This window comes from Psammomys obesus, unplaced genomic scaffold (assembly GCF_907164565.1).
Source record: "Psammomys obesus unplaced genomic scaffold, mPsaObe1.curated_primary_1811, whole genome shotgun sequence".
In the NCBI taxonomy this organism is placed as follows: Eukaryota; Metazoa; Chordata; class Mammalia; order Rodentia; family Muridae; genus Psammomys; species Psammomys obesus.
In genome coordinates, this window is record NW_026596095.1 from 24857362 (window position 1) to 24871956 (window position 14595).

At 43.0% G+C, this 14595-nt stretch overlaps 1 protein-coding gene across 1 annotated transcript in view; it reads left to right on the forward strand.

Annotated features, from left to right (window-relative positions):
- Dnajb14 (DnaJ heat shock protein family (Hsp40) member B14) overlaps window positions 1-14595 on the forward strand; it is a 49508-nt gene that overhangs the window by 23541 nt on the left and 11372 nt on the right. The window contains exons 4-5 of the mRNA XM_055628078.1: window positions 141-286; window positions 12928-13113. Of these exons, the coding sequence (XP_055484053.1) occupies window positions 141-286; window positions 12928-13113 (332 nt within the window). The remainder of the gene's footprint in view (window positions 1-140; window positions 287-12927; window positions 13114-14595) is intronic.

Here is a 14595-nt window from a genome sequence, read left to right on the forward strand (position 1 = left end):
TGGTCTGGCTGTCAGAGAGAGGATGCAGCACACGGCCCAGATGAGTTTGTCACATCCCCAGATGTTCCTCAGGACATTCTAATAGAGGGTGACATCTGCTCTTGCTTGAAATTTATACCATAACCCTTTCTTGTTTACAGCATTAACAAATGTAAAAATTACTATGAAGTCCTCGGAGTTACAAAAGATGCTGGTGATGAAGATTTGAAAAAAGCTTATAGGAAGCTTGCTTTGAAGTTTCATCCAGACAAGAACCATGCCCCTGGAGCCACGGACGCTTTCAAAAGTAAAGTAACCTGTAAAGTTTCACTACTCTCTTCTAGGATGCACTTTACAGTGGTTCAGAAAGTGAAATTCTACTTTTCTTCTAGTTTATTTAGAAACCAGCTTACGAACCATCTAAAAACCCTTCGAAACGTTGATAATACTAGCTTCCATTACTCAGCCACGCAGATGCAGCCTGGCTGTAAAAGTCAGCAAGCTGGTAGTCACAAGCCTAAGCAACTTTTCCAGGTAGCACGCGTGCCTTCTGGTTTAGTCTGGGAAGGCAGGTTGATGGCTTGCATTCCCTTCCGGCATCGGACATCTGGCTCCACGTCAACTAAAAGTGATAGTTTTACGAGTTTTTCCTGGATGTGGTCTAGAGCCAGGATCTCCAAAACAGTCTACTGTAGGGATGTTGGTAATGTTCTCCTATTTCTATGACATTTGCTCAGGTTTTATGATGTTGGAGCGCAAACCCAGGGCCATGTGCATGCCTGTTAGGCAAGCGTTCGGCTGCTGAGCTCCATCTCCAGCCCTTGGGTTTATGAGCTTGGGTCTTGCTGTGCAACTCTGGCTAGCCTGGAACTTAACAGCCTTCCTGCCTCAGAGTGCTGAGGTCACAGGCATTCACAGCCAGGCACAGCGGAGTTCTGTATTTTTTCTATGCGTTTTTAGTACTGTGATTCCTTCTGCTTCTTCATAATTTATTTATTTCTTGTCTGTGTTTTCTATTTTACTTTCAATTATTTTTTAAAGTTTTGGTGAAATTACTAAACATCATGTAAATTGGGACTAAGTAGTAGGTAACTAATTTGATAATTTCCTGTTTTGCGTGCTGTGATGAAAGTTATGTGACTGTCTCTTCCCTTGCCATGTCTGCACATGCTCTCTTTAACTTCACCTCTCTAGGGAAGTACTCTAGCTTCTCACTGGCAGGTAGAGTTGCAGGCAGTAGGAGTCCTGTGCCTTGGCCTTCTTATTAAGTAAAAGAATAATAGCAATAATTACGTGTTTTGTTACAGTTTCATTGTAACAGTGTGTTATCCATAGTGAAACATTTAACTTAGTGATTGTTGGTTCTTCTGAACTTGATATTCATAGAGCCAGTGTTTGTTTTCAGTAACAAGCTGGAGTCTTAAAAAAAAAAAAAAAAAGGAGGTATTAAGTTTAAATGTTTCAAAGAAAGAAGACTTGATTGGTCCTTCCTAAAGATACTGTTAAAATTGTTTACAATCCAGGCATTGTGTAGTGCCTGTAACCCCAGCTTTCAAGAGGCAGAGGAGAATCATAAGTTTGAGGACAGCCTGGTCTACATAGCAAGTTGCAGGCTAGCAGAGCTGTGTACTACAAAACTCTTTTTGTTTTTCCACCACAGCCAGAGAGAGAGGATGAGGGGAGGAAGGATATTGTTTACAGAACAGTTTTATTTGTTGAGGGAAGTTGCCAAGGAAACTGCATTTGGGAATTAATAATATATTCCAATGAAAGCACTGCCAAAGTTGAGCTTATGGAAAAGCAAAGTACCATGTCCTTAAGTTAACAGTGGCCCATTGAACGTATAGGAAACTGGGGTAAGCAAGATGGCTCAGCAGGGAAAGGCATGCCAGCAAGCCTGGCAACCTGAGTGTGAGGCCTGGCACTCATGTGGTGGAAGGAGACAACCAATTCCCACAGGTCATCCTGTGACCTCCACACATGCATGTACACACACACACACACACACACACACACAAACTGATTCCCACAGGTCATTCTATGGCTTCCACACATGCATGTAAACACAGGTGCACTCATGTGCATGTGAGCATGCGCACACACACATAAATAAATAAATACATTAAATAAAAAGTTACAGAAATATTAGGAAACAGTCTTTTAGCTGTTTAACATGAATTAAGAAGGTTTAATTTAAACCTTTTCCTATTGTCTCATGAGCCCTCCAGATTCTGATGGTCAGCGCCAAACCCATGGGCACACAGGTGGCTCTGGTTAAATTCAGTGAGTCACACACCAGAAAGACAGAGTGTGGGATTTCTAGAGAGGGCATGAGGATGGGGAGTGTCAGCATCCAGAATGCAGTCTATGTGTGTACAGAATGATCAGGACAAACTTAATAAAAGTGTAACAAATCTTTTGTTTCAAAACGTGTAAAACTACTTTTGCAATGTGTGATCCGAATGGTGTTGGCAATAGTGATTCTTCCTGGACTGGAGACAGGGCACAGGGCCTAAGAGCATGGGATGCTCTTCCAGAGGACCCACTCCCAGGGATCGACACCTTCTTATGGCCTCCACAGGCACTCCACCCGTGTGCTACATGCATCCGGGCAAAGTACTCATACACATAAAAGTAAATTACAGTAGGGTAGGTCGTTATGGCACACACCTTTAATCTCAGCATTCAGGAAGCAGAGAAAGGTGGATCTCTGAGTTCGAGGAGTTCCAGACAGCAAGAACTATACAGAGAAACCCCTGGTGGTGGGGGGGTAGGGAGGAAGGGCAGATAAAGAAAGGTAAATAGTAGTAATTCTTCCTAATGTTTAGAATGTTAAACTTGGTGTTTAACATTATGTTAAATGTTAACCCCGGTGTGGTTTTGCACACCTGAAATCCTAGCACTTGGGAGGTAGAAGCAGGTGAATCATGAGTTCAAGGTCTCCCTTGGCTGCATAGTAAATTCAAGGCCAGACAGAGCTATATGAGACTGTCTCAAAAATGAACAAACAGGGCCTGGAGAAATGGCTTAGCAGTTGAGAGCACTGCTTGTTCTTACAGAAGACCCAGGTTCAAGTCCCAGAATTCACATGATGGCTCATCACCTGCTATAATATCAGTCCTATAGTATCTGATGCCCTCTTATGTGGGAACCAGTCATACTGGGTGCAGAGATACACACAGGCAAAAGAGTTACACACATAAAATAAGAGGCACTTTAACAAGCAAGAGTGTTAGGCTGACTGTCTCTATAGAGCTGTAGCGGGGTGGTAGGATGTTTTGTCTAGTGTGCAAAGTTCTTGGGTTTGGGCTCTAGAACCACCAAACAAAACAAAACAAACAAACAAACAAACAAAAACCTAGAAGAATGTTAAACTTGTGTCTCCCATCGTGCATCAAGATTATGAGAGTGTTATCAGTCCTATAAGAACACTAAGAACAGCTGGGCTCAGTGGCACACGCCTATGATCGAAGCATTCCAGGAGGCAGAGGCAATGGATCGCTGTGAGTTTGAGGCCAGCCTAAACTACAAAGTCAGTCTAGGACAGCCAAGGCTACACAGAGAAATCCTGTCTCAAAAAACCAAACCAAAACTAAAACTAAAAACATAGATGCCTGTTTGAAACAGCACAAGTGTTTCATCCAAAGCCAGCCAGATATTCAGGGGCTCTCAAAAAGATGGTTGTAACAGTTGGGTGTCATATATTCACGGTTTGATGCTGTGCTTTGTAAGGGAGAAATAATGCTTACTGATGAGCATGCTGGGAGATGATCACTAGGGAGATGCTCACACAGTCAGGACACAGGCGGCTATCTATAAATCAGAGTGCCAACTTGATTAGTCCCAAAGGGGATCAGAATTGGGACTTGGTTCATGAGCCAGTTTTCACCCAGTAGAAACTGGACAGAACCCCCAACGTGTAACCCACAGATTTTTAGTGAGCAAATGTAGTTCACCATCTAGCAGCCAGTGTCATCACACATAGACGAGCTTCATTTGTGCTGTGCTTCCTAAATATCTGCGATATTCTTTCTTTGTTTATGGTTTTCCAGGACAGGGTTTCTCCATGTAATAGAGCCCTGGCTGTCCTGGATTCACTTTGTAGACCAGGCTGGCCTCCAACTCACAGAGATCCACCTGCCTCTGCCTCCCAAATACTTTAAAGGCATGCTCCACCATGCCTGGCTTCTGATACATTTTTAACCAGGTGAGGATTGATGGTGTTTATGTCAGAGTAAAGAGAAAAATCCATGTCACTGGAATAATTTGTAAAAGATGTTTAGGTATGTTGTGAAAGTCATTCTGTTTGGAGAGATGGAGCTGTTTCTCTCTAAGCTTCTATCTATGTGTCTATGTGTCTGTCTATCTATCTATCTATCTATCTATCTATCTATCTATCTATCTATCATCTATCATCTATCTATCTGTGTGTTTGCACATGTAGGCCTGCACACATGTTCAGTTGTGCACACACAGATATGTGTAAATGAGAGGACAGTTGCAGAAGATTCTTTCTCTGCCATGTGACCCCTGGGGATTGGATTCAGGTCATCAGGTTGTGGCAGGTGCCTTTACCACTGAGCCATCTCAACTCTGCCCACTTTGGTCTTTTATATGAAAACTAAAGTAGAGTTTAATCATACTGAAACATTTTTATAGAAAATGGAAATCATTTGCATTTTATCTTCTTCATGAACAGAAAAATAAACATAATTAGATTAGGGAATTAAGTTAAATGCTACTGTTTTTGGAAGGCGAACAAATGCTCCTAAGGACAATAAACTAAATGTGGCCGTTTTGTCTTTCCCATGAAACTTGTTAAGTTTACTAAAGCAAAGAAATATTTGTTATGCAGAATGACTTTCAAACATACCTAAACATCTTTTTCAAATTATTTCAGTGACAGGGATTTTCCTCTTCACTCTGACACAAACACCATCAACCCTCACCTGGACTTGAGTTGGATGTAGCTCAGGAGTAATGGCCTGTCATTCACCAGGCCTTTGGTTCATTAGCCACCGTCACCATCAAACAAGCAAAAACCCAAACCAAAACAAACCGCCAAACTAGGACACACTATCTTCATAGACTGAGGCATGTGAGAGGGTGTTGGTGCACTCTTACACAGTCTGCATACACGTGAAGGTCACAGCAGCAGGCATGGCTAGCCATTGGTTTCATAAATAATTGTGGGTCATTGCTATGGTTTGTGCTAGGTTTGATAGTGTAATATTAACACTGTAGATGCCATATCTCTCAGAACAAAGATGTTAGTTCTACCTTTTTCTTCTCTAAGTGAGGGAATTTGAGATCCCCTCATCCTCACAGAATTTGTAAGTCATGAAATGGAGACATGCTTCCCACAGAACATTTGCACTGTAGTTTTTCATTTCTGTTTTTTTTTCTTCCATTTAATGTTTATTACAATTCCTGTGAGACCACAGATGGTGGCACACATCTGTAATATCAGCACTTGGGGGACAGAGGCAGGAGGATCAGGAGCTCAAGGTCACCCTCAGATGCATAAAGGGTTTGAGGCCAGCCTAAACCTCTTCCCTCCCAAAGTGAATAGTCATGGGACTAGTGTCACCTTTATTTCATAAATGTGAAAATGGAGACTCAGAGAGATTCACTTATTCCATTTCTCTCAGGAGAAATATGTAATTAAATATCCAAACAGAAAAGGATGGCTGAGGAAAAGTCAGAAAGATGAAGCAGTGTTGAGCCTGTTTGTAAAAACCTGTGACCCCAGGTACTTGAGGGACTGAGGCAGGCAGGTCATTAGTTCAAGGCTTGCTTGAGCTGCAGGATGCATTCGAGGCAGTGACGTACTGAGAGCCCTCTCCTTGTGCTTTTAAAGAGCTGGTTATATAGCTAAGTGGTCCAGCACTTATCCAGCATTCATTCTACCCCCGGTGCCACAAAGAGAAAAGAAGATGAAAGGTGAAGTAACGTTAGGGTGAGAATCAATGTAAAAGCTTTTATGTTGTAGGTGAGAACAGTTTCTGTGAGATTTTGATTTTTATGGTTAGAGAAGAGAGAGATGGTAAAGGCTTGGATGAAAGAATGAGGCGAGGTAGTTGAAACACCAGTGATTTTTTTTTTTTTTTAATTTCCCACACTGAGAAGAGCTGAAAAGCTTGAACATTCTGTGGTGAACAGGCCAGGCAGACATAGGAAGACTGAAAGATGGTGAGGTCAGTGGACTCAGCACTTTGCGGTGTGGCAGGGGTCATTTGAGTGTCTGGTAGATCTGTCCTCACATGTTGCAGATTAGGTGATGGAGGACATGGCAACCCCCAAACACCAAGAAGCATGGCAGGAATGGGGGGATCAGGAAGCTATAGGGCTCAAATCCACTGAAAAAACTGGCCTCACTCTGACACATGCTGCACCTTTTCATGAGGTAGCAGATATTCTAATTCCCTGAAGGGATAGAGATGGAGGAGGAATTGAGAGTTTCCTTCCTTCCTTCCTTCCTTCCTTCCTTCCTTCCTTCCTTCCTTCCTTCCTTCCTTCCTTCCTTCCCTCCTTCCTCTATTGACTTATTTATTATGTGTAAGAGTCTTGGCTCCATGCATGTATGTGCACCACAGGCATGCCTGGTGTCCTCATCAGATCCCCTGGAACTGAGTCACAGATGGTTGTAAGCCACCACATGGGTGCTGGGAACTGAACCCAGGTCCTCCTGAGAACAAGAGCTCTTAACCACTCTACTATCTCTCCAGACTCAGGAGGAGCTTCAGTTTTCATTCATGCTTCCCAGTCCCCTTTTACCTCTCCCATCCCTCCCATAGTGCCAGTAGAGATGAGAGTGGGGGCTATACTCCTGCTTACCTGGAGACAAACAGCCATTCTCCTCCCCCCTGGGTGGCACCTTAGTTACCCTCGCACCAGCTTGAGCAAGTAGTTGACACACATAACTTAGGGGGAGGCAACATTGATTTTGGTGAATGGTTTAAGAAGTGTCCGTCTGTCATAAAGAGAAAGGGCATGGCATGGCATGCCAAGGCTGTTCACATAATGGTCGATAGTAAACAAAGAAAAGAGATAGAGAAAGAAACCAGGTAGGACACAGCTTCAAGGGCATGACTTCCCTCAATCAGGTTGTACCTCCTACCTTTCAGCACCTGCCAACAACGCCATCACATGTCTCCATCAGAGGTTAACCTCTGCATTCAGTCAGAGCCCTCATCCAGTGTGGAAAGCCATCATAGACACTGGTAGTGCCTTCCCAATCACCCGAGCAGTTTCCAGTCTAATCATGCTGTCCATTTAGCCTTACCATCATAAGGGGAATTAGAGGTGCCATCGTGACATTGGCACTTTACCACCGTCCAGAAGTAACAAGGCTCTAGCCTCACTGTGTCAGGAAAACCACATGCAGGGCAGCAATGAGGCACCCCTTCTCCTTCTAACCAGGAGACAACGGCAGTCCTAATATGAGCCTGGAGACCCCATCTCTTCCCTGCATCAGTGAGAAGCTCCACACTCCCATCTCACTTGGTGGCATCGGAGCGTCAGGGGGAAGGGACCTGGATGTCTGTTTCTGCCTGGAAGCAGTGCAGCAGCCCCCCTCCAGTGGAATGGCATGAGAGGAGAAGTGAAAGAGTAACAGCCTCACAGTAGATGAAATATCCACATTGCAATAGAAAAGCTCTTACTCCAAGAACCAGGACCTCACATGGCACTTTAAAACTCCGGCAGTTAGACACCTACATGGAGAAGACAGGAAAGTCAGAGTCGGGTAGCAAAGATGTCACTATAACTGTAATACGGGTATCCCAAAGAGCAAATGTCAGTGTGCTTAGTGCAGGTAAATCCTCAAAGAAATACAGAGTCTGAACAAAAATGTAACAGGAAAAGTGGAAATTAATTATCTCAAGTAAAGAGCTGAAAGACCTACTAATGTAGGAATGGAAGAAAAGGCAGAACCGATGAACTAGAAAATGGAAAAGCAGGCACATGCCGTTTGAACAACCAAGAATGTAGTACAGAGTAGGAAAAGCAGCCTCATCGAACATAAAGCTGTAACAGAAGATCTGATTCTCAGGTCAGTGGGGCTCTGAGAGCGGGAGGGAGACAGAGCTGTACAGTGCTAGAATAATTAAAGTTTGAAGACGTCTCAAACTTGACTGAAAAATACAAGGTTTTAGATGTGAGAAATTGGATGTGCCCCAATTGGATGTGAGAAATTGAATGAGTCTACAGTGGGGGACAACACAGTCAACCTTCTGGAAATGAGAGACACACATGGTAATCAATAAAGTAGATTTTACGAGAAGTCAGATGGAGGGCTCTCATAGCGCAGTGCCCTGTGATCCAGTCACTGTTATGGTGAGGAGGTAGCATCGCAGAGAGGGATGGCCAGTGATGGTCATATCTGTGACAGATGTGGCTGTCTGTTAAAAAAGATCCCAGGGGATCTATAGAAACTCTAATAACCAAATTCTGTAGGTTCCAAAACACAAAATAAACATACAGAATCAATTGTACTACACTTTACAAGAAATATGTAGACATGGAGATTTTAAAATAAGTAAAATTTACAAAAATTAAAAGACATAAATTTAGCCAAAGCATCACATTTTTCTGCGGGAAATGACACAGTAATGATGAAAATCCGAGACCATGTACGTGGCTTGGAAGACTGAACACATTCATGTGGTTACCCAGTTGGCACACTCTCTCCCTCTGTATTGACTCCAGCAGACAGGAACGAGATTATCCTCATGTATGTGGAGAAGCAGAAGAGCTCAAACAGGTGAATGGTGAGTTAAGGCTCATGTGACCATGGTCAGCACAAATGAATTGGGTTTTGAATTGTTAGACATATATAGGGATATGATTAACCTTGGCCTCAGTCTCACGTTTTATATAAACCAACCACACGGGACCCTCAAAATGGGTCACAACTGCAAATAAAAAACAAGCATGGGTTGGGGAGGTAGAGAGATGGTTCCGAGGTTAAGAGCACTGACTGCTCTTCTTAAGCACCTGGGTCCAATTCCCAGGACCCACACGGAAGCTCACGTCTGTAACTCCAAGATCTGACACCCTCACACAGACATATACAAGCACACAAAGACCAATGCATATAAATAAATAAATTAATTAATTAAAAAAATTTGTGTGTGTGTCTTGTGGGTACAGAGCTTTAGGACATAGCACAGGCCAATGATTCAGTCAGACCGAACACCAAAAGCATGGTTTACATGAGGAAAATTAGGGGGGAAATAGGGAAAAATTTAGTTTTCTCTGCTCTATTAAAAGTATGAAAACATAAGCTACAAGTTGAGGGAACTATTTGTCCGGCACTCACACAACGAAGCACTAGTCTTTTATATGACACCCTCTCCAAACTCAAATGATAGGTGACAGTCCAGTGTAAAATCAGGCGGAAGAAGCTAGATGTGCTGTGCATCCTGACAGCCCCCTGCTAGGAGAACCACTTGGTCCATGAGTTCAAGAGCAATTTGCAATATGATGGGACCCTTTCTTTCTCGAAAGATTTTACAAATAAATAAAAATGAAAAAAGGATCATCTTAGCTGTAAATGAGGTGTGTGTATCACCCACTCCAAGCTCAGGAAACATTGTGAAGGAAGGATGGGAAGGTGTGGGCACTTCCCTCCAGGCATGACATGGCCATTACTTGCTTGAACTCTCCTCAGCTAAGGTACTAACTGCCTAAGACTGCTCAGGATTGGTCTCATGGATATTCCATCATGGGGAGCTCACAAGACTCCACCCCCAGATTTATAGGTAGTTAACAGCTGCTAGGAGGGCCTATGGAGTGCCCTGTTATCCCTAGGATCCCTAGGCAGTTGGGAAGGGAGGGACATTTCCTCAGTGGGACAGTACTGGTAAATGCTCATGCTCCTGTACACAGCCGTCTCCCGTGTTACTGTAAGGAAGTCTAATTAAGCTAGTTGAGCTGTACAGAAAAAGAGGTGTGAGAGGAAGGCCAGGGAGGTGTCTCGGCAGGTGAAAGTGCTAGCAGGGTTCAGTTGCCGGATCCATGTAAAGGTGAAAGACAGAGCCGCCTCCACAGAGTTGTCCTCTGAATTCCACATGTGCACATCATATGCGCGCGCGCACACACACACACACACACACACTTGTGCACACTCAAATACACATGCACGCACACCACACACATGCCCATGCATACACATGCAAACATGCACATACATACAAACACACTTATACACATACATGAAATAAAAGTATTTAAAAGATTTAAGACTTGAAAGTAGAAGGGGAGAGTTGGGAAGAAAAAAGTTAGTGGGAGAGGACAAGGGGGAGTGGGAGGCTACTGCTCAAAATACATTATGCATGCACCTATGAAAGCGTCCTAGTGAAGCCATTATTGTGTGTAGTTGAGGTATGCTAATAAAGCGTTTACAGGTACCATTAAAAAAGACAGAGGGCTTGGGGAGGTGACTCAGTAAAGCGTCCTGAGTTTCACCTCTGGACCCCACGTTAAGAAAAGCAAGGCGTGGCAGCAATGCCAAGAAGCCCTGCTGGGTCCCTGGGGCTCACTGATGCTGCAGTCCGGCTTACTTGGGGAGCTCAGGTCAGTGAAAGGCTATCTCAGGACCTAAGGTGGGCTGAAGCTGAGGAACAGTGCCCGAGGTTATCCTCTGGCCTTTACCCAGATGCAGACACAGACGTATGCACACCTACACAAATACCCACACAGGAACATGCACATGTGTGCTACACAGCACCAAACACACGGGCACGCACACACGCATGCCAAAAGGAGTGGCATTTTGCTGAAGATGACATCTTACTGCACGTGTCAGAGAAGCCCATGAAAAGATTTCAGCATCCTTAGCCGTTAGAGAAATGCAGAGTGAGAAACCAGAGAGAAAAGTAGATGTCGGCTGTGCACCTGTCGTGGTGGCTAACCTAGAAAATGGCCATGTCTCCCACTGAAGCGCTCTGAGCACAGAGAATGGGTCATTCATGTATTGTTGAGAAGTAAAATGAGAATCATTTTGCAGAACAGCTTTGGAAGTTGGTGAAAAAACGAATTCTGAGCATACAGTTGAGCAATGCACTCCTGGCATTTATCCCAGAGAAATGAACATTTACATTTATCCATAAACCTGTGGTGAAGGCATATAGCAGCTTTATTGAAATAGCGCCAAAGTAGAAGGAGCCCAGCTGCTATTCAGGGGACGGGCAGTTAGAGCAACAGTACTGTAGCCATCTCCTGGAATACTATGTAGTAATAAAAATGAATACGCTTCTGACATGTAACTACCCAAATCAGCCTGGATTCTGTGCTCACTAAAACCAGCCAGTTCCAAAGAGATTGCTTATATGAAGCAATCTCATTCTTATATTGTGTTACTTATACAATATTAATTTTGTGTGTGTATGTGTGACAGAGTCTCAATATGTAACCCAGGCTGACTTTGAACTCAGAGTCCTTCTGTTCCAGCTTCTCATGTGCTGAAACTATAGGCATGGATCTCCCTCACTGTGGGCTGTCAACATCCTAGAAATGACAAAATTAGAGAAGTGGTCAAAAGTTCAGTAGTTGTCATAGACTGAAGACAGGCATGATGGGGCAGGAGTTGAGTGTGGTGGTAAAGACCCCCCGTGGGGCCAGGGAGATGGTTCAGCTAGTAGAAAGGTGCTTGCCGTGCAAACCCAGTCACCTGAATCCCAGTCCCAGAACCCAGGGAAGGGTGGTCAGAAAGAACCAACTCCACCAAGTGGTGGCCATGGCCTACGTGCCCACAAGGCACCTCATGCACATACAAAGTGCAGAATTAGAGTACTCAAGCAGTGGCTATAGAATGTTCTATGTCTGTCTCCGTTAACGTCAGTGCTCCATTTATCATTCTTTGCTGTAATGGATAAGATAGTATCACCAGGGGAAATTACATTAAAAGTGTAGAGGAGCTCTGTCTTATATTTTAAAATTGTGCATGAATCTGTAATTACCACAAAGTAAAATATTTAAAGAAAAAAAAATGAATTGGAAGGTCTTTTATGTGCAGTCAATGACAGTGAGGTAGAATCGTGATTTGTAAAGTTTTGAATACCAAAATAAAATTTGTATTTCATTCTCTAGATAACAAATTGCTGCAAACATTTGCACAGGCACAAAATGAGGGAGTAGTTCAGGGCTAGCCTGGGCTATATACTGAGACTCAGCTGCAAAAATAACACAACGGCAACGACACACAGGACTTCATGCTGTGTACTTTATGCCTTGAGCACTGTACTCGAGGCATAGGCGGTCCCTATGCTCACACGGGGTTTTCTGTCTTAAGGAAAACAAGTTGTGTGGAAATAAAATGGGTAGTAGTGCGCGAGAAGAAAAAGGAGGTTTCGGGGGAGATGTCTTGGAGTAGTACATATACATACCGAGTGAGGTATTTGACCTCAGACAAGTTACTTAGCAAGAAGGCCTTCGGCCCCATGCTGTGAAGATTACCCAGGGAGTGAAGAGCGGAAGCTATAGCTCTCAATGCTCGGTGGACACTGCTGCGACTGTTTGCAGCAGTTGTTGGTAAGGGTGGCTGTGAACTTTTAATCCTCCTGCCTCAGCTTTCCTAGTGCTGGAATTATAGGTATGTGACCCCACCCATGGTGTATAGGCTGAACAGTCTCGATGAATGGCTCGCTTTGGGAACCCAAGATGGGGGAGCGGGATTTCAGGGGCTATGCTGCATTATTGCAGTGGGGTAGATGGGCACCCCCCCCCCTTTCCAAGGCAGTGGGAAGATTTGGATGGCTAGTGTAGAAAGCTATGTTGGGAGATAATGTGATGTTGTGAAATATACATAAAATATTCAAAAGAAATCGTTCATGATTTCTTCAATTGGTTTCAAGTAATATTTGAGTTGATCTTGCTGTATGTGGGATAGTCTTCTACTAAAGACTAAAGACTGCTTTCCAATGTTGTTACTTGTCGCTTTTTTAGAGATTGGAAATGCTTATGCCGTTTTAAGCAATCCAGAGAAACGAAAACAGTATGACCTCACAGGCAGTGAAGAAAATGCTTGTAATCACCAGAACAACGGCAGGTTCAATTTCCACCGAGGCTGTGAAGCCGACATCACTCCAGAAGACCTGTTCAATATCTTTTTTGGCGGTGGATTTCCTTCAGGTACTCCAAGTTAACTTTATTTCCTCACCTAGACTTCGTACAGATTTTCAACATTTTCATCTGGGCTGTTTTGTTTTGAGAAAAGAGTTTCACTCTAGCATGGAATTCACTGTGTAACCCAGGGTCATCTCTAACTTACCGCCGTCCTTCTGCCTCAGTCTCCCAAGGGTTGAGGTCACAGGCTTGAGCATGAGGATCACCCTGCATTTTCTACAGTGCTGGCTTTCTGTCGAAGGAGGGAACACTAAGGGCTACCACTGTTACTAAGCTTGCCTTGTTCCTAGAGAATAATTAAAAAAGAGTTGAGTGCAGATACCTTGTTTTATTAAAAACTGAAGAAAAGGAAAATAGACAGGAGACCTGGAGGCAGTGGATCATAGTCGTTACAACTAGAGGGGGCATCTGGTACCTGGTGGGGTGACTGACAGTGGTTCCCTGGAGCCTCAAATGGCATTATAGACTGCTAATGTAAATGTCTTCACACAAATCTTTATTGAAATAGTAGACAGTCTAATTGATACATAAACTGTCCAGGTATCTTTATGTTATGGTAGGAATAACCGCTTGGACAAGGCTGCCAGGAACTGTAGTTTTCCACTGAATGAGTAGATCTTGCAGGGCTGGCATAAGTAGTATAAACTCTTTATTTTCACATCCTATGAATCGTTTATGTGGAAATGAATTTAAGAATAGTGTCTTTAAGTTCTAGGTTGTTTATGGCATTGACTTAAGGTACTCATGCAAAACAAGAATTTGACCTGATGGCTCTCTTAATATCATTGAGAAAGACAGTTGTCACTGATAGGATATTTTGCAAAGCATCCTTGAGTTGTAAAAATACTAATGAATGATCAAAACTGTAACCTGTGTTTTGACATATTGGAATACATTACCTCCAAGACAAGTTACTAAATTAGGAATTTTGACTTAAAATACGTTGGGAACAGTCAGAAATCTTTGAAGCAATAATTTCTTTCTTAATAGTTTTCAGTTCTCTGTTAGTTATAACATGGTTTACTTAGTCAATAGTAGCCATTTCTGGTTCTTCACCTCATTTGTAAAGTGTCCATCTTTTGAATATTTATGTGTGACCCACTTATAATTTAACATATTAGCATTTAAAACATTAACTATGGTGCTCTCTTTGGATTTCTAGATATGTTTAATTCATTTAAGCAAAGAAATCAGAATTTCAGAATAGAAACCATCACCAACAATGATATGTAACATCATCAAGGAACTCTTACCCATATTTTTGCAAAGAAATTTAGAAAGCTGGGTAGGGTAGATCATGACTGGTTTAGAGGCAAGGAAAGATCAGGCAGTAAACAGTCATTACTCAGAACAAACATCCACTATTTTGGTAGCATTCAAGAAGGGTAGGCATGGCAGCATGTGCTTTTAATCACAGCAAGGCACACAGATGAACAGAACAGTGAAAATCCTTTTTTTTTTTTCTTTTTCCCAATCACAGTTGTTTTC